General features: G+C 38.1%; 2 protein-coding genes across 2 annotated transcripts; one reads left to right on the top strand and one right to left on the bottom strand.

The window, feature by feature from the left end:
* Nucleotides 1–3,181: 3,181 nt before the first annotated feature.
* Nucleotides 3,182–14,862, bottom strand: pde6b (phosphodiesterase 6B, cGMP-specific, rod, beta). The gene is made up of 24 exons (XM_084935059.1): nt 14,691–14,862; nt 14,340–14,602; nt 13,952–14,263; nt 12,705–12,857; nt 12,009–12,098; nt 11,745–11,885; nt 11,586–11,660; nt 11,420–11,484; nt 11,265–11,331; nt 11,121–11,168; nt 10,364–10,513; nt 10,029–10,172; nt 9,675–9,740; nt 9,404–9,553; nt 9,193–9,300; nt 8,991–9,100; nt 7,996–8,083; nt 7,802–7,902; nt 7,558–7,665; nt 7,418–7,481; nt 7,236–7,310; nt 6,360–6,443; nt 5,959–6,112; nt 3,182–5,129 (listed from the first exon to the last, which is right to left on the bottom strand). The coding sequence occupies exons 2-24, from the start codon at nt 14,496–14,498 to the stop codon at nt 5,074–5,076; spliced, it is 2,568 nt and encodes an 855-aa protein (XP_084791185.1). The 5' UTR covers nt 14,499–14,602; nt 14,691–14,862; the 3' UTR covers nt 3,182–5,073.
* A 5,402-nt stretch (nt 14,863–20,264) lies between these two features.
* On the top strand, nt 20,265–22,246 carry rbp4l (retinol binding protein 4, like). Its single transcript, XM_084935058.1, has 5 exons — nt 20,265–20,371; nt 20,812–20,929; nt 21,022–21,158; nt 21,579–21,691; nt 21,774–22,246. The coding sequence occupies exons 2-5, from the start codon at nt 20,813–20,815 to the stop codon at nt 21,995–21,997; spliced, it is 591 nt and encodes a 196-aa protein (XP_084791184.1). The 5' UTR covers nt 20,265–20,371; nt 20,812; the 3' UTR covers nt 21,998–22,246.
* Nucleotides 22,247–22,561: the final 315 nt, after the last annotated feature.

Genomic DNA, 22,561 nt, shown 5'->3' with positions numbered 1-22,561 from the left:
TTGTTTATCAGATACTCTGGATTTTCCTGTTATTTCTGACTATCAGGCCTTCATTCTGAGCCAAGCTTACCGCTGAATAGCTGTTCATATGCTGAAGAAAGCACACTAATCTGACATATTTCTGTCCATGTCTGGATATATTGGTATATTGCTATGGTATGTTCTATATGGTATATTCTAAGATTCATAAATACTGACTTTTACAAATATTGCCCAAAACAAAAATAAAATGAACATTTAAATAAAGTAAATCCTAACTAAATAAAAACGTGTAAACTAAATGAAACTAAACAGAACTGAAATAAACACTAAAACGGACCAAATCAGTATCTCTTACACATTTTTGGAAACGTCCTCTGAAAATACATAATGCAAGTTCTAAGATTTATCAAACAAACACTGCCCCATTAATAAAAGGTTAGATATAAATGGAAGAAAAACTCGAATTAAACCGTGTTGTCTAACGAAATATTGTTTGCAACAGATATTCAACAAATAATTATTTTTTTCTAACTTGTTAAAGCACTCTACCTTGTCCGTGTGGTAAGTTGGCACGATATTGCAGCTTTATATCTGTTGTGTTAGCCCACTGTTTGCATTGGCGTATGATGATGATGATTATTATTATTATTATTATTATTATTATTATTATTATTATTTCATGTTCCGCTAAAAGTCCAATTTTGCACTGCTTCAAGGAAAAAAAACTATTTCCGCTTCGACCGGAAGTCACATCCTAGCTTCAACATGGTTCCCCCCGTTGCAGTGTCGCCGCTCATCAAGGTAAAACATTAATTTTGTAGCTTGTATAGCTTTTATTACTGTAAATGTAAATGGGCAAATATGTCTAAGCCACAGTCTGTCCCTAATACACGCAGACTCGCGTTAATGGAAGTTGTTGTATTAGCATCTTAGCTAGTGTTTGCTAGCAGTGACATTGAGAGGTGAATGCTTCCTCGCAAACAGTTGCTTTCTGCGGCATCTTACACATCTGACAGAGGCATGTATTATGACTAGTAATACCCATGCCATGTTGTTAGGCTGAGTAATAGTTAATAGTGTTGTGGTTGTTGTTCACTACGTATGCTGAAAGGTCAGAGAAAAACTGGACTTCGTCCCTTGTCACGGCTCATTTGGCGCACTTCGTGTAGGTTTTTGTACGGTATCGTGACCACACACGATGTTTTTAAATATGGAATTATAGAATTAAGCATAAAATGGTAGTTATATATCAGCGATTGACAGTAACGACAGAACAGGCTGTGGAAATTAAGTTCATCTTGTTCATATCATATGAACAAGATGATAAGATGAACAAGATAACCGTGCGTGAGCTGCGACATATGAATCACGCACGGTTAGCTGGTTATTCACACATGTTTCGCTTGATAACATGTTTGTTAACACCATTTTTTTCCATTTCAGACGGCCAGATGGTCTGCCCTGCTACTTGGCGTGATCTACGGTAAACAGCGATTTGGTAAGTCCATGTGTGCGCATGCGTTAACTGATTTGTGTCAGTGCCTAAAAGGAAAAACTTGGAACAAAAAGTCAGGAATGTACATTGTTTGTGACAGATGCAAGGGTTTTATTTTATTTTTTACTGTACCACATATCACAGCATTTATACCCTAAACAGGAGCTGCACCAATTGCAGTTTTCGTGGTTGATTCTGATTTCTAGGATCTTCTCTTACTGAAACAACTGATTAGGTGTTGCTCAAAAGCAGGTGCAACAGATTTGTTTTTCTCTGTTTCCCTCCTCATAGCTGCTTTGAGTTCCTTTGCTAACACCGAGACTTCATGCTTGTAGTTTAGCCACTTTGCTTTTGTTAGCTAAAATTTCCAGGGTCTTTTAAAACACATACATTTTCTTTAAAGTAAAGTTTTCATAGAAAGCTTTCTTTTTATTCTAAGATAATTTTATCTGCTTTAGTCATTTAACTCTTTATCTTTTGAAAGTCATAAAGCTTCAGGACGTTGCCGCCTTAATTCTTGAATTACTAAAATTATATTAAGAATGAAGCATGTAAGAAGGCACACATAATTAGACACAGACTAGTATGACAGAAGGAAAAACAGTTGCGAAAACTACTACTAACTCCAGGAGTTGCTAATTAATAAATTTATGTCACAGAGGAAGGGATATGTGCTTGCAAGGATTATTTGTACTTTAGGGCACCCTTAATTTCCATGAAGATGTCTTTAGCACATGGGGAGGGGGAACTAAAGGATGGACTTATGAAGTCACAAAAGTCTTAGAAAATGAGGGCTATCTATGCTCAGATACACTTGTGTAATGTGTCTTAAGAATACCACTGTGATTTCTAAGAATGCTTAGTGATGGGCTCTGTAATTTTTGTTAAGATTACCTGAAGCCCATTGCTGAGGAGGAGAGGAGGGTTGAGGAAGCAGAGAAGAAGGCCAGAGAGGAGCAGGAACGCATCTACAAACAACTCTCTGAAGGTAACGCAGAATCACACACAGCCTTTGTTTGTCTGTCACATAAAATTAGGTTTGTTTGTTTTAATGCCAACATATTCATGTTTCCTCATTCTTTTTCTGTCTCTGCAGCAAATTCTGACACCATCCTCAAATGAACCATTTCCTGACTTATGTTGCTGAACAATAAATATTTCCAATGTAATCAATAAAGTGTCCTTTACTTTTTTTTCTTTTTTTCAAATTTGCCTCGTATTAGTCGTCACTTCTTATTCTGAACTAAGCCTTTTGAACCTTCTAGTTGCGTTTGACAAACACACATGCACATTTCGTGACTCGAGCTAGTCTGTGTTTGTGTGTACACCTGTCCTTCAGTGGGAATTGAGTCTGGAGGAGGAGCATGGTTGTAATCCTGGCCTAGTTTAGCAGCAATCCTAGGATTGGGGTCAGGGACCAGTAGTAGAAAGTGCAGTGTGGACAGAAGCGATCCCTCAATACTCTTGTGCGTTGTGTAATATTGTAACCTTCATAATGAACTCCATATTGCATTATAGCATTATATAGAACATGTTCTTGCATTATAATCATAATGGCTGGGGGTCAGTTAAGGCCAGGACGTGCCTTAACTGACCCCTGCATTCAGGATGAGGGGAAGATTCATAAATGAATAAATGACCAGATTCCAACAATAATGTTGGCTCTTGGTAAGTTTCACCATCACAGGAAATAAATCCACTCGGTTAAAAATACACTTGCTTTTATTGGGGTCATCATTGTACATTTGGAGCACATGAGGAGGCAAGCTTTGAAATGCTGACCAAAAAGTAATTTAAGTCTATTAAAAAACATCCAGGGTACATCCAAAGCACATTTAAATTGATTTGGGACCTAATATTATCACACAGGCATTTTTATCATAGCAGTGCCATATCTGGAACACTTTAAATATTTGTAAATTGAAGCTTGCACAATGCATTTGTTATTCAGCTTTATGACTCTTTTTCTAGTGCTTTATAAATAATAAGGTAAGGCCCTCTAGCATCAAACTAGAAAAATATTTGCATCTTAATATTTACAGGAAGGGCGATGGTATGTACAAGTCTATACACAAAGCTCAGTTGCTTCTTCATGCTGTCTCAAACAGCTCTGTGTCCTTGTTGCCTTCAAGGCCTGCACTCAGGGATTGTTATAGGAATAGCCTGATGGCTCAGCGATTAGTGCTGCTGCCTTGCAGCACAACAGTCCTGGGTTTGGGTCTCGAAACCTGACCAGTCGTGTGGCGTTTGCTTGTTCTTGCTTTTCCTTTTGTATCCTTTCACATAAGCCACATGGTTGTTTGTCATTATGGTTACTCTAACTGATGCTGAGCAGGTGAGCTCTGACTGACTCCTCGTCCTATTTGGGAGGAGTCCAGTGCAGGGAGAAGCTTTCAATCAGGGATTGATGAAGTACAACTCCCTCTAAAGCAGTTTGAGTAAACTTTCTGATCCCAGTATTTGATTGTGCTCATGTTGTAGCAGATATGAACAGAGCAAAATGAATTAAAACTCAGACAAAATCAACCAAATTAATCAGTTTTATGTGTGACCACCTGACTTCCCGCTCTTATTTAATAAGACATTTATAATTCTATATTTGGAAAATACATATCCGAGGCTACCGTCTCACACTCATAGACCACATACTGTATATTTACAATATAAAGGCATCATGAATAAGCATCTACAGACTTTTGCTGACTGTGAACTCATAAGTGTTCACTGTAAAACTCTTTTTAAAAGCTGTTCCTGTAGCACGACCGAACATTTACCTTTGGCTCTCTGCAGACAAAGTAAACAGACTCTCATTTGTAAATAGTAAGTGACTGGAAGTAGTCAACAGTGGATTATTTTTGAATATGATTAAACAATAACTGTCTATGTTCTGTGAAAACTAAAGTACTATAATAGTAAATATATGGAAAATTAAAAGCCCAAACATTTTAAATAATCTAAAGAGGCCTGAGCATTTAAAAAAAAAGCACTGCACTCACTTTCTGTACAGGATTATTGTTTACTACACAGATGTAGGTTGTGTCCTCCTGAGATTTTGCCATGTAAATAAATACTTGGAAGAATTGGGGAAAAAATAAAAAAGTTGTACATGAGAAACACACAACAAGCATACAGCACACACACACATTCACACATTGTCACTAACACAAATCCTTTAAAGATAAGCAAACCTTTTTAAGATCAGAGAAACCCGAGATGCAAAAATCATCTTCAGTCTTGATTCATAAAAGTACAATTATTTTAAGACAGGAAGCAGCAATTTTGCCTCAAATGTAATCGCAGGATTTTTTTCCTTTTTTCAAAATGTGGTCAGTCTTTCCTTGATCCAAATTAATTTTTGGCTCACCTGGCCTCTTAAAAATAAAGCTTTGCTCTTCTTGGTGGAGATCTCGCCGTGTTCAGGTTTTTCCTTTTCCGACTGGACCCCCTTTTCTGAAGAGTTACTACAGGGCTGTGCATTCATATATCCGTCTTCCTGACTTCCTGACTTTTTCTTTTGTTTGTTTCTGCTGGGGTGAGACTCAGTCTGTCATGAGTGTCTTCGTAGACCCCAGGAATGTCAGCAGTTCTTTGGCTGATTAGCACACAGAGCAGGTCTTGGAGCCAGACCCACCACTGGGGTTGTTTGCAGCCGCTGTTAAACAATTAAATATTCAACAAAAGGGTAAGTATACAATTAAAGCACTAGAAACCAAATGATCACTTGTGTTGTGGCTAATTTTAATATATGAACCCATTCTACAATCCAAACGAGATATTTAATTAAAAATAGACACAACACTGTTCAAAAATATTGGTGTTAGACCAAAGAAAGGCTGAAAACCTGGTGGAAAGTTTCATGACAAGTCGATGACATAGTTAGGTAGAAAAAGAGACCTCAGAGAGGTTTGGTGTTTCAGATGTGAAGCAAATTAAAAGCACTATCACCTCCTCTGGGCCTGAACCCATTCAAGATGAACTGAGGTGGAAAAAAAGTGGAAAACTGACATTATTTCTTGTTTTTGTTTTTTTAATGTTGAATCCTCCACACTAAAGATGGAGGATTCAACCTGGCTTACTATCAGCATGCAGCTCAGTGGTGTAGAGATGGATTAGTGCACATGATGTGAGTAACTTGCCCTTCTATGAAGGCCCCATTAATGCTGAATGATATTTGAAGGTTTGGGCACAACATATTCAGCTATCCATTGAATTCTGCATGTATTAAACAGTCCAGACACCAAACTGAGCTAATTGGTATCGATTTAAAAGTGGGGTTTTTTGTTGTTTGTTTTTTTAGCACTGTGAAAGGTTGTCTCTGTGCTACCTTCAGATTACTTAATAACTTTCAAATCATTGCATTTCTTTTATTTTTGCACTTTACATTGTTCCACCTGTTTGGGTTCAGTGCTCTGCCTCTCTGAGTCAACAACCTTTTTAACAGTTCCTTGTAGGGTTCTGATTATTGTAAAGACACACCCTACCTTTGCTGGCTGCCGCTGCCTCTTTAGCAGCTTTTTCTTCTTCGATAGCTTTGAGCTTAGCCTCGTACTCTTCCTTTTTGGCATTCCACTCCTTCCTGTTGTTTAAGATGCCATCCAGCATGGGCTGGATTTGTGGGTGGAAGCGAGAAAACTCCTTAAAGATAAGATGCAAAGAAGAAATGAAAAATTAGCATGGAGCAGCACAGAAGAGGGGAGCTGTACAGGAGATGGTGATGCTCCATTAAAAACACAAATACATAATAAAAAAAAATAACAATAAGAAGAAGAATTGACCCAGTGGTTTAAATGTGTTCAGACTAACCTAGTTTTTGCACAGAAACAGTGACAGGAGCCATGCAGTGCACATATTCGGTGAGCAAGAATGTAATAATCATTATTACCTTGTAGACAAACGTGCAGACAAAGTCAATGAAACCACACTGAAGCTTTGGAAGCTCAGCTGACTTGGTCCTGTCCATCATGGGCTGGTGGGAGGGACAAACATTTAGCGCAGTCAGAACTGTCATATAATTAATGAAATCAGTGCAAGTCTGTAGCTAATCACACACACTTCTACACACGATTACATTTTTACTTTAAAATAGTAAAAACAGCCTGTATTTGTATAGCGCTTTACTAGTCCCTAAGGACCCCAAAGCGCTTTACACATTCAGTCATCCACCCATTCACACACACATTCACACACTGGTGATGACAAGCTACATTGTAGCCACAGCCACCCTGGGGCGCACTGACAGAGGCGAGGCTGCCGGACACTGGCGCCACCAGGCCCTCTGACCACCACCAGTAGGCAACGGGTGAAGTGTCTTGCCCCAGGACACAACGACCGAGACTGTCGGAGCCGGGGCTCGAGCCGGCAACCTTCCGATTACAAGACGAACTGCCAACTCTTGAGCCACGATCGCCCCCAGTCACTGCACTTTGTCTGAAAAAGCTTTATTTTTTTACTTGAAACTTGTCTTATGACGTCCTTTGCCTCTGTACGAGTAGTTCACCTTTCCTCAGGTGGGTTTCTGCTCAGCTACATAATGAGTGCGATCCCTAAAGTGACGCGTGTGGGCTGCTGAAGAGACACTACAACTTTATTCTGCCCTTTACACATCTGTAATAAGCTAGGAAATATAGTGCTGGACATTGTATCTAGCTGGCAGTATCATGAAAAAAACAACAACAAATGAATAATTATACATTTAAATGTGAAACAAATAAGTATATTTTTATGAGCACAAATACACTCCAGCAGTAAATAAACTCACAATGGGTTGCTGCTCCAGTACAGTCCTCTCCAAGTCACCCTGTTCCCAAAACTCTGCTGCCACAGACAAGGCAACCTGGAAGACATACAAACATGGTTATGCTCTTAAATAATACAAAAATCATTATTTACTCATTTGTGATTCAGCTTACTAACAACACCAATAATTTCTGTGCTTCTCACCTTGCTCTGAACTTCCCAAGGCTTTGTGATTGCGGACAGGTCACATGCGGTCATCATCATGGCCCTGAAACAGAAAACAGTTTGCAGCCTCAGAGAAATGTGCAGGAGCAAGTAACACTGTGCATGTTAGTTGCACTCACATGACAATCTCTTTTCTGGTTGTTTCTAGTGACATGAAGTCGACCCATTTCTTTTCATCCTCATACGTATGTGAGAGGTCCACAATCTTTTGGAACATGGTTCTCTTCCTAGAAAGGTGCAAGGAGAAGAATCATTTACTTACTGTTTGTCTACTTTTTAATGTAGTTCGACAGTAAAAACATTAGAAAAATAAGACATTTATCGTCAGGGAGCAAGGGCAGGCAAATGAAAAGTAGTACTGACTTGAAATAAAGAGCCAGGTCAGTGGCGATGATGGCGATGTCCATGAGATGGATCACGTGATCAACCTGTCGCCTGTTAAGGTTCTGATAGATATTCAGTGTCTGCATAGGAGAGGAGCAAAGAAATGTCATTAGTGACTGAATAAAGAATACAAGTAACCTAAGCTGATCTCTCGTTAGCGTCTTGTTACTCACCTCGTCAGCCAAGAGGAACTTTCCAAACTCTAGATGGTGCCGTTCCAAAATGGAAGAGCCGTGTAACTTGGCCAGAGGATTACCAGATCTGTTGAACGAAAATACAAATCCTCAGATACCAGCAAGATTTCAAATGGGACTGAAGTCGGTTATCATAATAGTTACTATATATGAAAGATTTTAAAAGAATTTACAGGCTTTTTAAAACATCATTCAGTTTATTACCACATTTTTCCCCATTTGTTTTCAAAAGATCTCCTGAAAGGTTAAAATGTGCATGTGAACTTTTAAGATGATCTAATGCTCATTCTGAACTACAAGCGAATGCATAATCACTGTAGTAATGACTGTGGATCACTATATCCTTTCAACTACATCACCCCCCCCCCCTCTCCCCGCAAAAACAAATATGTGTATCTATGGTTCATCAAATAAACAATGACGACTCACTGTTTCTGTTTACAAGCTGATTGCTTGGCATAATTCAGAAATCGTGTAATTACTTGGTTTGTGCCTTAGATTTCACCATTTGCAGCCATTTCAGTGACATCTGCAGCACATGCAGCAGAGTAGCATCGAAGCTAAACAGCCAGTAGTTTTTTCCTTTTTAGGGCATGTTGCTAATTACTTTATAGAATACGTTGCTGGAAAGTAAATGAGAATTTACCTCATCATTTCCCCCTTTCAAAATAAACCTAATATAGTGACTACATCAAAAATTTCTTCCTTAACTTTTCTTTTTATCATCGACCTGCCAGCAGGCCCACTTTACAAGCACTCTTTAAATGACCATAACTCTGTAATTGTTTGTGTTAGAGACAAAATTCAAACTGTTTCAGAAGGAGGAGAATTCCTTTACTGGGATTACAAGGTATTGTAATTATATTGCAGAAGGTACTGTACAATATATTGCTAAATGCTATATAATGCTGCAAACCTTAAGCAGTTTTCTTTATTTTGTTGTGAGAAATCAAAAAGTTCCCTTAAGCACTTACTTGACCTGGTACAAGTTATTTGTCCCTCTGTGATCAATATCGTGAAGGAATCCTGCGGTTATCATCGCCATTACCTCCAAGTCAGTGTAGTATCGCTTCAGCATTCCTGTCTGAGCACACAGAGACACACAAGATATTGCCATGCTGTGTATAAAGATATACATTTAAGCTGAGGTAAATGGAGGTTAATAATAAGAAATACCGTCAGTAGCGTAAACATCGTCTGTCCAACATTAAAGCCGTGACGCCAGTTGTGGTAGGTGATCCTTCTGTACCCTTTGCTGACTGAATACATGAATCGAACCAGCACCTGAGAGGAGAGCAGCAAATCATTAAATCTATTTAAAAACGACACAGCTCCAAAAGGCTGTTCACAAACTGAAGATAAAGATGCACACTTTTATCTGCATTACCTCTTGTGGAATCTGGAACTTCTTGACCACACCGACTTCATAGTACATCTGGATCCCGCACTTCACCAACTCCATCTCTGTGCAATTAAAATCTGAAAAGCGGAACTCATAGATCTCAAACTTCTTAATTAGTGGAGGAAGGTCTTTTTTCTGTGAGGGAAATGAACGAAAAAGAGACATATAGGGAAAATGTCAAACTTTTCTGGTAACATAAGCCAAATTGAGGGACAAATTCATGTGCTGGACATCACAATACACATGTTGGACATACCAGGATAGCTAGGAGCTCGTCCTCTTCACAGTCTCTGGGTTCACAGTCATAGAGCTCTCTGGTGTACTGGGAGAAATTACAAAAACCATTGATGTTATAGGTTTAAAGTGAGGCAACAACGCAAAGTACAAAGGTGGCAAGTGTTAGTTTGGTCTCCTACAAAGAGAAGAATTAGTGAATCTTGTTAAAAAAGAAAAGCTTTTTTTGGTTCTTGTTGGATGGTTTGCAATGTCTTTTAGTGAGGTGGGAGTTCAAATGAGGCTGGAAACCTTTTCTATTGTCATTCATCTAAATACTCTAATGTTTACAGTCAGTTAACAGCTGGGAGAGAAAACACATTTAAACAGGACAAACCAGGATGTTCTGAATCTCATCATCTCGACATTTGACGTGGTAGAGCACCATGTCCTGAGCGATGTCTTTGCGGTTCTCAAGCTTATTCATCTTGTCGTAGGTGTCTGTGTTCAACGCTGACCATCCCAGGAACTGAGTCAAAGCCTGAGAAACAGGAAAATCATCAGAAGATGGCCATCTATGTTACACGTACAGCCTTCACCACATACAGTGTCGGCAGTGGACTCCACACATAAACATAAAACAGATATAGACACTTTATCTTCCCAGATTACATTGTTGGAACTTTATTTGTCTTTATTTGCGCTAAATAATTTTGTGAAGATTACTGTTACCTCCATGAGCTGTTCATCCTGATCATCAAAAGGCTTTCCATCTTTTCTGTTGTAAAACGTGGCTATGCCAACTATCTCTTCCTTTTTGTTGACGATTGGCAGCGAGAGAACATTTTTTATTGTCCAGCCACTGCTGTCCAATGGCTCTTTCTGCAACACACAAGAAACAAGCAAGCCTCATAACATATGTCTACATGCAAAAGGTTCTTCAGCTTTTTTTACAAGCAGAACATCTTGCGTGGCCTGTTTAAGCTTAGAACTGTAACTACAATCTAAAACATTGTAGCCCAAATACTTCAGGGGGTCTTAATAATAATGAAGAAACAGGTTTCATTTTAATCATGTTAATTTTCCAGTAAATCATTCTGTCTGGTTTAATGATGCATTTTGGTGTTTTCAAAAAAATTCAAGCTTAGTATGATTGTCTGCATATTTTCTCTGTTTAACCAGTTTGTTCCTAGAATAACTTAAAGATGATAACTGATTCAGATATCCCCCTTGCCCACTAGTCACCTGGATAATAAACCAGGAAGAAGCAGGACAGGTTTGATAAACCCTGACTGAAGTTTTAGATATTAACGTTTTAAAGTTACGACAAACCTTGGCTATGGGTCACAGACCCCTGGGCGTTCCCGGATACCACTGTGACTGCCACTGCTCTGAAAGTACTCTGCACTGTTTTTTGCTTGTTTTGTTTTGTTTGTTTTTTTTAATAAAGTAGCGTCCTCTCTACACAGTGACGTCTACAATATCTTACCTGAAAATCGAACATCTCATCAGCGCCTGCATTCATAATGTTACAAATCTACGAGAGGGAAGAGAACAACCTGATCAGTTTGGAAATATTTATTAGGTTAAACTGGTTTGACAGATTTCTGCAAGTAATTAAAAAGAAACTTACAAAGCCGCTCTCAGCGACATAAGTGGGAAGGCCACTACTCAAAGCCCAGTGATCTGCGGGAGGATTGCTATAAGACACACAGGCAGTAAGTCAACAGATGTTATCTCTCACTAAAACTTTATTAATCTCTTTTATTTTTTCATCTAACCACTTACGGTATTACTTTGATGTCTTCCTTTCCGTGTAAAATATAATCAATCACTTTGTAGAAGATTACCTCCTAAAATCAAAATAAAACAGGAAGAAAGAGGAAGCAGTGTGTAGACATTTACTAGCAAAGGCAGTGCTGGTAATAATGTTAGATAAAATAAAAGAACATACCCTGCCATCGGGGGTTACAGGGCCAGAGTAAGGTGCCTGCTCTCCCATCAAAACTGGCCAGATGTCAAAGAACTCCTGGAAGCAGAGAACGAGTCAGTAACTTCACGGTGGTACAAAAATACGGCTTAACACACACAAAGATACAGAAAGAAGCCACACCTTTTCCTTCGTCATGTCTAGTAAACCAACAGAGTAGCGGTCACAGTTGAGGTAGGCTCGGACTGTGTACAAGGCTTTGTGAAACTGTCGCTCGATGTCTGTCAGCTCTTCGAATACCTTGTTGGCTGACCATAGCAGCAGCTACAAAACATGCAAAATATACATTAAAGAAGGGTGAAAATTAGGTTAATACACGGTGCAAGTGTAACACTGCAGTAATATTTCTGTATCTACATCAAAGACAGCACATTAAAACTGCCGTACCTGTCCTTTACGCGTCTCACAGCTGTGGAGGTAACTCAGGTGGTAGATCTTCAAGTTCAAAGTGGCAACTCTCATATACTTCAAAAAAAGCTGTGAGGATGGAGAAAACGGGGTCAAAATAACATAAAAAATAAGTGGCAGAATTATATTTGTGGTACAAAAAAATGCTGTAAATGAAGGTCGAGGGGTGATGAAGATAATGTACTATAAATATAATCAGCAACATCACATTATTATTATTATTATTATATTTATTATTGTGCCTTTTTTAAACAGAGAACATACTGACATGTCCGATAACAGGGTTCTGCTCTTCCCCGAGCTTGTGGATACATAAACGTGGCATTATTTTAGCCATGTTGAAATATTTTCTTGTAAAACATATGAAATAGGGAAAAATGAATCTTAATTCTGATGCATTAACCTGATGTGGCTCTCAGTCCATTCAGTTCAGGTATATTTTTAAGAGGAAGGGGGGCATCCCTAACTGACATTAATGACCTTGCCCATATTTCATGCAATACTTATCAGCTGTAATAATAAACTAATTGTCTTTAATTACAATCTTAAGGCTGACTGACTGTCTAAAGCTGATTGTCTTTACCTTAAAGCAGAAAAACATTGTTTACAGAATTGTGCACATTAGTTTCAACTGTCAGTGGTTCAAGCACGTGTGCTTTTGTGGTTTGGACTCACATCTTCATCTTCAGCAGTGAAATGTGGTCCTGTGGTCTTGTTCACAGCCATGACCACTGCCACCATGTCTTTGCCGTTGAGGATGGGTGTAGCCAGAATATTCCTGGTCTCGTAGTCTGTGAGCTCGTCAACAAATGAGCTGAAGTGCTGGTTCTAAAATGCAGGAAAGATGCCTTCAGAGCACATAGACATGTAATTGCTCATCCAGAAAACATTATTAATATAACACTGCAAAGGCTTTCATAAGGCCTTACTGAAAGCCGAATACATCGCTAGAAAAATTCATTTAAGATTATTGTTTTGAAGACAGAAGACTTTTACAATGTACTACAGTTAATGTGTGTACACATATAGTAAATACTCCAACTTAACACGGTGGCATAGAGACAATGAACAACTTTTATACAGCAGAGCTCTGCAGGAGCCAAGAGTAGATTTATTAGAGAATAAATAGAGTCTATAATAAGAGGTAAGTGTGTAGGTAAGAACGCATCATATGGCCCACAAATCCCACATTTTTATTAGTTTGTCAACTCAATTTAATTATGAAACTACAAAACGTATGATGCACGCTACTGTTCCTTTAAAATATAACAGTGTAAATAACAATATAAGGTTTATACAGGGATATAAAAGTAAGCTATCAAAGTGAAATGATCTGTTTTAGATTCCTGCTGACTAAATGCCAGAGATGTCTAATCCACAGCTAGAGCAGAGCCTGATGGGATCTGAAAATAAATGGATTATGTCTGACAAGGGGATTTACACCTTCAGGTGGTCAAGTGTAGTGTGTGACTAGCTTTTCTTTTACTCGCCCTATAACCACGAGGCTTTAGGGTATGATATCTAATATATGTGAATATTTACAAAAGCAAACATGCAAAAATGTTACTTTGTTGTTACTCTGTGAGGAAAAGAGTAGCGGCAGCTCTTGCTGTTTGATTTTAAAGAGGCTGATTTTAAAGAGACTGTAACAAATCTTGACATTCTTGCCTCTTTCATGTGCAACCAATGAGCGCTCGATTATCCAACAGAACTGAACAGATCATGGGTAACTTGCCACCACCTTTAACTTCCATTGGAGAGAATAAATGAGAATATAAATCAAAAGTGTTATTGTGATATATTTATAACTGATTTAATTCTTAATTCTAGCCACTGTGTGTCACCTGGTGGTAATCTAATATGAATCACACCTTCATCATCTAAGCTTTCCCTCTAATTAATTAGCCCTCCCTCCTCCTTACCTCCTTGACGTTTTTCACATTAACTGACTTCTTGGTCAGAGCCACATTGCCAACTATTCCCATGTCCAGCGGATACACGATCTCAGAGTCTGGTGGCACAATGCAATCGTCAAACTCGGAGTCTTTGCTCACGTTGAAGAGTCGTGTGGCGAGCTCTCCCACGCCATTGCGCTGGCGGTACATGAACAAGCTGCAGCGGTCGGCGTGGATGAGCGCGCTGACTCTTCTCAGGATCTTGAAAACCACCTTTTCCATGTTGATGTTCTCTTGCATGTCTTTGATCAGGTCATACATGATTTTGCTTTCCTCGATCTTGAAAAGGACAGAAAAATCACTAAAAATCCAAAAATAATATTAATAATAAACAAAAAATAAAACTGTAACTTACCTGACTGAGCTCTTGAAACTGGCTGAAGTCGATCTGTTTCTCTGGGAGTCCTGAAACCTTCGATATGGTGGAGGTGTTCATCTTCTTGGCAAAGTACTTCTTAGCAAAATCAGGATTCCCGTTCAGGAACTTTTCCACGTCTTCCTTTTGTACACCCATGATTGCTTCTTCCTTGTCCTCTTCCAAGTGTCCCTGTCTTCTCCCTCTTCAGCTCAGTGATCGAGCTCCCACTACGTCCAACACTGCTCCTCCAACTTCCCCACCTAGAAATCGAAGACAAAATAAGAAAGGAAACACTTGCATAGTGACAACTTTCTAAACTTTACCCCCCAAGAAAGAAAGAAATCTTACCCAGATACTACACACAAAGGTGGGAAACAGAAGTGGACACATTCAAATGCAGGTATAAAAAAATAAAAAATTAATCCCCTCTTGTTAGTGGGATAAGCAGACTGAGAGAGGGAGATCCCTGAGGAGACGGCAGCGGGCTGAATCCAACAATCCCTCTGTCATCAGCAGATAGTGCTGAAGGTTAGTGGGGATCTGCCTATACTAAACTCATCAGCTGATCATGTAGTAAGGGATATGTAGGCCAAAGGATCCAGACACCATTGTGCTTTTGTCCAAAACAAAAGTAAAATATATACTGTCATGTCCCTAAAGGAATAATTATTTTTTAGGTTTTCTGCTGGCATTGCACTACAAATTCAATTTGGCTCATTTTTTTCTGTTAATTACTGATTTTGTTGATGTACGCATTTAAGCATCGATGCACAATAACTTAATACACAATAACTATAACTTTTCTTTAAAATTCTGAGGGGAGAATATAATAAAAAGCTTAAAAACCAATGAAAAAACAGTGAGTCTTCTTCGTTGGTCTCAGACTGTTTTTTTTATTGAGAAGGTGTTTTAAACATTTAAACATTTGTTTAAATATATAAGCATTATAGATATACAGATATAGGTTTAAAGGCTCTGAAACCAATAAATAGAAATGATGGTCCTGTTTCTAAATTTCTGGGTCAATACAGACGTTTAAAATAGCAATTTTATTATTTTATTAACATTTTTTAAATTCTCCACTAATAATCATTAGTATAAATATATTTTCTATCTCTTTTGTGCTAGTCCAAAATATAAATAATAACAATAATACAATTTTACTCATCACCATGGGACCTAGGAATATTTAGCCAATACAAAATTGATGTGCACCACTGATAAACACAATTTGTAAATGTGTAAATTTACTTGTAAATGCTGATATAGCAATGGATCCACAGTAAAAATGACTAGTAAGAAAAACAAATATGAAAAAAACAAATTAATTAGCTGACGTTATTACTGAAAACTTTAATGAAACATAAAATCAGTAAATAAAATATTATTTGTCTCCATATTTCTGCACTGCTGTGAATGAAAAATTTGTTGCATTATTAAATCTAAATGATTATAAAATCTACAAAATTATAAGATATATATTTGTATTACATACACACCCTTTGCTTTTCATGTCTACTGTATATGTTATATTTTTCAGTTACAGTATGCCAGTTCTGCCTCTCTCTCTCTCTCTCTCTCTCTGTCTCTCTCTCCTAGGTCTACCTGTGAAAGCTCTTTAGTTCCTCATTAATCTCGACCTCCTCTTTATAAGCTCTGTTTAGTTAAAACGCTGCCTGATGAGGTCAGCACCCAAACTCTGGCTTTCTCCTCATGTAGTCTTTAAACCTGTAATGCACATATAGACAGTGGAAAATGAGACGCTGTGTGCTTCTGTGGGAAAACTAATCCTTTGATTCAGTGCAGTGAGGTCCTGTCTATAATAAGGTTTCATAAACATCTTAAACAAAAGGTCAAATACATAATCTCCTTCCACTACAATAGATTACTGGTACTGTGTGTGTCTGTGTGAGTGCGTATCTGTGCACATTCATGATAGGGTCAGGAGGTGTTTATTGATTTAGTTTGATAAGGATGTATATGATGTGCACCGGTTGTGTTACTCCATGTATCATCTACACAGGAATCATGTACGCACTCACCTGAGCCTCACTGTGCATGCTCACTTGTGCACCAGCATATTTCCTCTTCTTAGTGCTTTAGTTTACCTAATATGAATGAATGCTTAAATCTTACACAGTGACCAGCAAACTAAAGCGTCCCACCATCACCATGTTAGCAGCTCTGTGAAGTACTGAGATGGCCACATTATCAGCCACACAACTATAGTGTATAATAGTATAGTATAAGTCACCTAAAAACACTTGAACACGCATTTGAATCATCTTAGTTTTTGGTCTGGCTAAATTACACATACATATAACTTTGTTTTCTGGCTCTGTTAATGCTTCTGGTGGCATATTCTGAATGAAGTGGATGGAGCTCCTATAAATACAGGAAGTGGTAATTGGAATATACCAAATGTTGCCACATCACAGGGGTGGAACGGAATTGTTAAGTTAATTAATGTTAAGTTGAAAGTAACTGTTACACTAACTGTTTTTTTGTTGTTCTTGTTTGTCGTTTCCCTTGATTCTTTGTTTAGTTTTGGTCAAGTATTTTTTAGACATTAGCTAGCAGTGTTATTTTTAGGTATGTCCCAATTTACTTCAGATAAATCCTGAGTTTAGTTCTTTTTAGCTGACCTCTTGTAAAAGCCCAAAGTTTATTCTTAACTTTTTTAGGTCAGATAAACTTGTTTCCTTGTGCCTAATCAGTGGTCTCTAATACGGTACTTGAGCAAGCCCTTACTTAAAGCTAACAGCTGTAATCAGCATGCTACAGCAATAATCATAGCAAGTAAAACAGCTTATAATGTAAAGTTCCTTGAAATAAATCTAATTGTTAATTTGAATAGAGACAAATTGAACTGAATCAATGACATTGTTCAACACGCTAATGAATAGTAATGTCTACTGTTTTCACCTTCTGTTAGTATGTGAACATTTTCTCATTAGCACTGTTAGCAAAACAAAACACATATAAAGCCGATGTCAGTGTCATTTGTTTTGCATGTGTTGATCATAAACCAAGTAATAGAAAATGTTACCTAATTATGGGTCTGGATGAAAAGCCATATGGTCATTAATGTTACTACTATTTCAGTATTTGTCGAGCTATTCAATTCAGTTCAATTCAATAGTATTTATGTAGCACCAAATCACAACAAGAGTCATCTCAATGTGCTTTATATTGTGACCTAAAGACTTTTAGTTTAGTACATGAAAAAATGAAAATAAACTGAAAGATTTACTCACATATTAGCTTTCTTATATTGCAATCCTGCCATGCACCACACGATGGCAACAGACTCTTAGAGTCTGCAGGCTAGAAAGATGTTGAGTGATCCATGATCTGCAAGTCTCCTATTTTTCCTTCTGTGTGGGCACATGTAGTGGTTATCTAAGCATATGTTACAAAGTATGTGCTGCCGAAAAGGATTAACAGACTTCCCCATACTTTTCACTTTGTTCTTTATTTTGGGGGGGTTTCCTTTTTTTTATTAGTCTTTATTAAGCATACATATTGGGGCACATCAGTCAATACAACTCTGCCTCAATGAATTATGAATCTGGATTGTTCATAATGAGTTCACTGAAAAAAAGAAGTGTATTTTCTCGTAAAGATTTCTCCTCTTGGGCTAAAAGTGAACTTTCCGCTACATAGATATCATTGACAGCATCCATCCATTGTTTGAGGCTTGGTGATTTGGGTTTATTCCACTTTTTTGCATTTTTATTTTTTATTTGTATTTTTTTGCAGGCTACTGAAAGTATTTTTACAAAGCTACCAGTACTTTAAAAAAAATAAAAAATTTTTTTTTACATTTTGGGGCTTTCGCCTTTGATACATATCGTAGCAAATTAGCAAAATGACCGATACCAGATTGCCACCATGTTGTTTCCATTTACGGTCATATCAAAACATTTTGTTCAAATAAGGAACATCAGATTTATACAAAGAACATCTTGCATTAAGGATAGAAAACATATTTTTAGTTAGAGCTCTTAAAGCTTAAGACCTACACGCTCTAAAGAAAGGCTCACAGACCAAAACGCCAGAAGTGTAAAAAAAAATTACCTGAAGATCATTCTTGAGATTTAAAGTAGTTGAAGGTCAAACAATGACACCAGTTTTTTTTTTTAACTGTTAGTAATTACTGTGGCCAGTTTCATAACCTTTACATAAACATATACCACACTTAGATTGTTTCAAGGTTAAATGAAAATACAACAGTATTATAAGGGAACTAACTATGGGAACTAACTGTATTTCTTCACATAGGAATTTAACGATGGTGTAGAGTACGTATTTTTATCAGGGATCTATTTCTGTTCTTGCAAGCAGGATTAAACTGTATTCTTCCAGTCAGTGGAGAAAATAGAGCTGCTGTCTTGACTGACTTGTCTGTGTGTGTCCTCACTGAAGACGCTGTTTACTTTCGGAGCTGCACTAGTTTACACCGATTGCTTAATTTTTCACCAGATATCGGATTAAAGAGGATAAATTTGTAACAGTAGTAAGTCGAATATAAAAAAACAGACACTAAGGTAAATTTTAAAACAGACACCTGTGGATATTATTACATGATGTATAATGCCAGCAGTAATCTCAGGTGACCAAGGTCAATCCAGGAAAGTAGAAATCACAAACAGGGGTCTGTGTGTAAGTTTATGAATAACAAACAAACAATGTCCGGTATGTTCTTGTGGGCTTAGTTTGTACTCTTGTGAGGCCAATTCTGTGAAATTACCAAAATTCTTTAAAATAATTAATTTTTTTTAACAGGTGGGGCACATTTTCTTATTTTACTCATCTATCAGTATTTTTGGACTTTTTAAAAGAGCATTACACCTTGATTGTTCAGCCAAAACAAGATGACATAACTAGATTGTCTGCTTTTATTCACCCTCTCCTGCCTGGTGGCCTGAGCTAGTGTCCATTAAATTGTGCTTATCAATGAAGTGCATCTCAGTTGTTTACAACACTTTCCAGACTTGCCAAAGTATCAAAGCAAAACTTAATACAGCTCACATCTCAAATCAGTGTTTTCTGACCACGTTTTTATTATACAGCTGATAAAAACATAGGTTTTTTGGTGGTTTGAGCTCCAAGTTGTTCTTTTTCTCTCACTTCACACACAAATGTTGCATGTGGGATCTAAGATAGAGCTTATTTCCTTCTACATAGCTGTTTTTCAAGAAATGCATGTCGGAAAAGGGAGCATGTACTCATTCTTTCCTGTTTGTTTTCTCATCCTAAACAGACACGGAAGTTTCTCAGGTGAATTTGTACTATGCTAACACAGCACTTTTCCATTGCTGAAATTGACTTTTGACCTCTTGACCCTTTTTTGACCCCAAACTCTTTTGTTTTTGCCATTATTTTATCTACTAAAAAGAAAAGACTAACCTGCTTCCTCATAAAATACCTTTTCGGGTTTATCAAAATCCAGTAAATTTTGGAATTTTCAATTTTTCAATGTGGTGTCACACAGTGATTTTAGTCTCCCTCTGTCTTCATTGTGTAGCCTGGCATTTTGTCCTTTAATTAAACTCCCAATAAAGATTCCTGGTTTTAATAAAATAGATAAAGCAATCCAAACAATTGACCTCATTGTTTATATTTCAGACATGCATTTTCATTACTATTATCAAATCTCTAAGTTCATTAAAAATCAACCGCTGCTTGTATTTTGCACACAGTCAGACACATTTCACCTGCCATCTGTTGGCAGCATGTGTCTTGTTTTACAGCTCTTCCAGTCACTTACATAATGGTCTAATTGTTTTTATAGTAAGTCTTGGGCAGGTTTGAAGGTAAAAGCCAGATTACGGTAAGGATTTCAGCCGAACAGGATTAGCTCTAGATTTAAGCACCTTATTTAGTCCCAGGCAATGAAAATCAGCCATAAGCTTGTCTGAGGTGCATGTATATAAAGGCAGCTTCTGACACAAGACCCAGCCTGGTGGATAACTGCACACAGAAAACTTATTTTTAACTCCTATTGCTAATTTAACCCAAAACAGGTATGACATTGAAATATTTATCTGAAAAAAATATACTTTCAACTACTTTTCGGGAATTTCTTTTAATTCTGTCAGTCGTGATGATCAGAAATTGTGTGATTTTATGTTCCTTCAGCTCCCGTTAGGTTTAATTATTGAGAGTGGTGAGCTGGACATATATAGCTGTGAATTAGTCATTTTCCTATAGTCTTACATGATATCATTAATGATAGACTGGAACATAGTGCTCGAGTGTAAAATGAGATCTGACTGACTGTATCTCCGATTTTAGTATACAGACTCCAGGCGTTGTCGTGAACTTTCCAGAAATGTTTTTCTTTCATCGGTGGAACTTATTCATTCAAATTTGTATTTAACAGCCTATTACAATGAATACTGTGGGCTCTCTTGTACTGAATCTTTGATTACTCTGAAAACACTGATATATAAGTTCATTACAGAATGGGATCCTCTAAGCTTGCCCTGCTGTTGGTCTTGGTGTCCTGCGTGGAACGCTGTCTGTCTGCCTCCTGCGTTGTTGATAGCTTCTCTGTGAAAGAGGACTTTGACCCCAAGAGGGTGAGTGAATTTAAAATACACAGACAGCAACAATGATGAACAACAAAAGGATAATTTCTGACTTTGCTTTTCTCGTTTCATTTTCACTGAAGTATGCAGGGAAGTGGTATGCACTGCAGAAGAAGGACCCAGAAGGCCTGTTCCTGCAGGACAACATCTCAGCAGAGTACACCATCGATGACGATGGCTCCATGACCGCTTCCTCCAAGGGACGCGTCACTCTGTTTGGGTAAGTTAAAAGGTCGGGTGCAGATTTTTTGTCCTCACAGTTGATGTATGCATCCGTATTGCTGTATTACACTCATTATCTCATTATCTGCTCATTATCTGTAAGACCTGATGAGGTGAAGGTAACTTGAACCTTCAGTTTATCAGGTCAGCGGTTAAGAAAAGCTTACACATGGTGCTTGAGTTCCAGTAAAGCTTTAAGACATAAACACATACACTTTTTAGAAGAACATTCTGGACAGCATTAGCTGCAGGCTTGGTTTTCTCAGGATTAGGAAGGATTAGGAAGAAACACAGTTTAGAGAGAGGGTTTTTATACAGGAATGTAAGCTTAGATAAGCATGCAATGAGCTAGGCTTTGTTTAGAGAAAGTGTAAAATATAGTGTTAGACATATTTGTGTTTGTATCACTGTTTCGCAGCTTCTGGGTTGTGTGTGCTGACATGGCTGCACAGTACTCTGTACCTGACCCTTCCACACCCGGCAAGATGTTCATGAACTACCAAGGACTGGCCAGCTACCTGTCCAGTGGAGGTTGGTTCTGCACACTTGAACCCTCCCGTATATTTCTTTTATCCCCTCATTCCTCCTCACACGCCTCCTTTCTTTAACTCAGGCGACAACTACTGGGTGATTGACACCGACTACGACAACTACGCCATCACCTACGCCTGCCGTACCCTGAAAGAAGACGGCAGCTGTGAGGACGGCTACGCCCTTGTCTTTTCCAGGAACCCCCGTGGCCTTCCTCCCGCCATCCAGCGTGTCGTCCGCCAAAAGCAGGACGATATCTGCATGGCTGGAGAGTTCCAGCCTGTCCTGCAGTCTGGAGCCTGCTAAATCGAAAGGGATTAAGAGAAAGAGTGAGGAGCAGAAGAGTGTGCCAGCTAGCTGCAGTCTAGGTGGTTTGACACCAAGAAGTGGGAGAATGTGAGAGTGAATGTGCATGAGGAACACATGAAAGTAGAGGAATATCTGAGATCTTCCACTGTTTCTCAAATCCATCTACTGTCTGTTAAAGGAAAACATCAGTGTTCCAGAGTCTCGTGTGAATGTGAAAGCTAAAATAAATGTTTTTTCTAAACAAAATATGTCTGAAAAACATCCTTCTTTATGCTGCTCAAAAATCTGGCCCATAAAGAAGAAAATTCAACCTAAATGGACTAAGATAAGATGTTAAGTAGCACACCGAACCACAGAAACAGGGAATGTTTGTCAGTGCTCCAGCTTTGAAAACACGGCCATGTAAAGTAAGTGGGTAATCCTCTCTGAGCCCACGAAAATGCAGCCAAAACCATGCAGTACACTCGAGCAGTAATGAGCTTACTAATGTTTTGCGATCTTAGTCCTGTTATACTAACTCAGCTGAGGGTACTCTAGGGTCATGGATTAAATTAGGAGTGT

The sequence above is a fragment of the Perissodus microlepis genome, chromosome 7, assembly GCF_051167445.1.
Source record: "Perissodus microlepis isolate ML-2025 ecotype Zambia chromosome 7, ASM5116744v1, whole genome shotgun sequence".
In the NCBI taxonomy this organism is placed as follows: domain Eukaryota; kingdom Metazoa; phylum Chordata; class Actinopteri; order Cichliformes; family Cichlidae; genus Perissodus; species Perissodus microlepis.
Note: the sequence above shows the minus strand (reverse complement) of the source record. Positions and strands in the feature narration are given on the sequence as shown.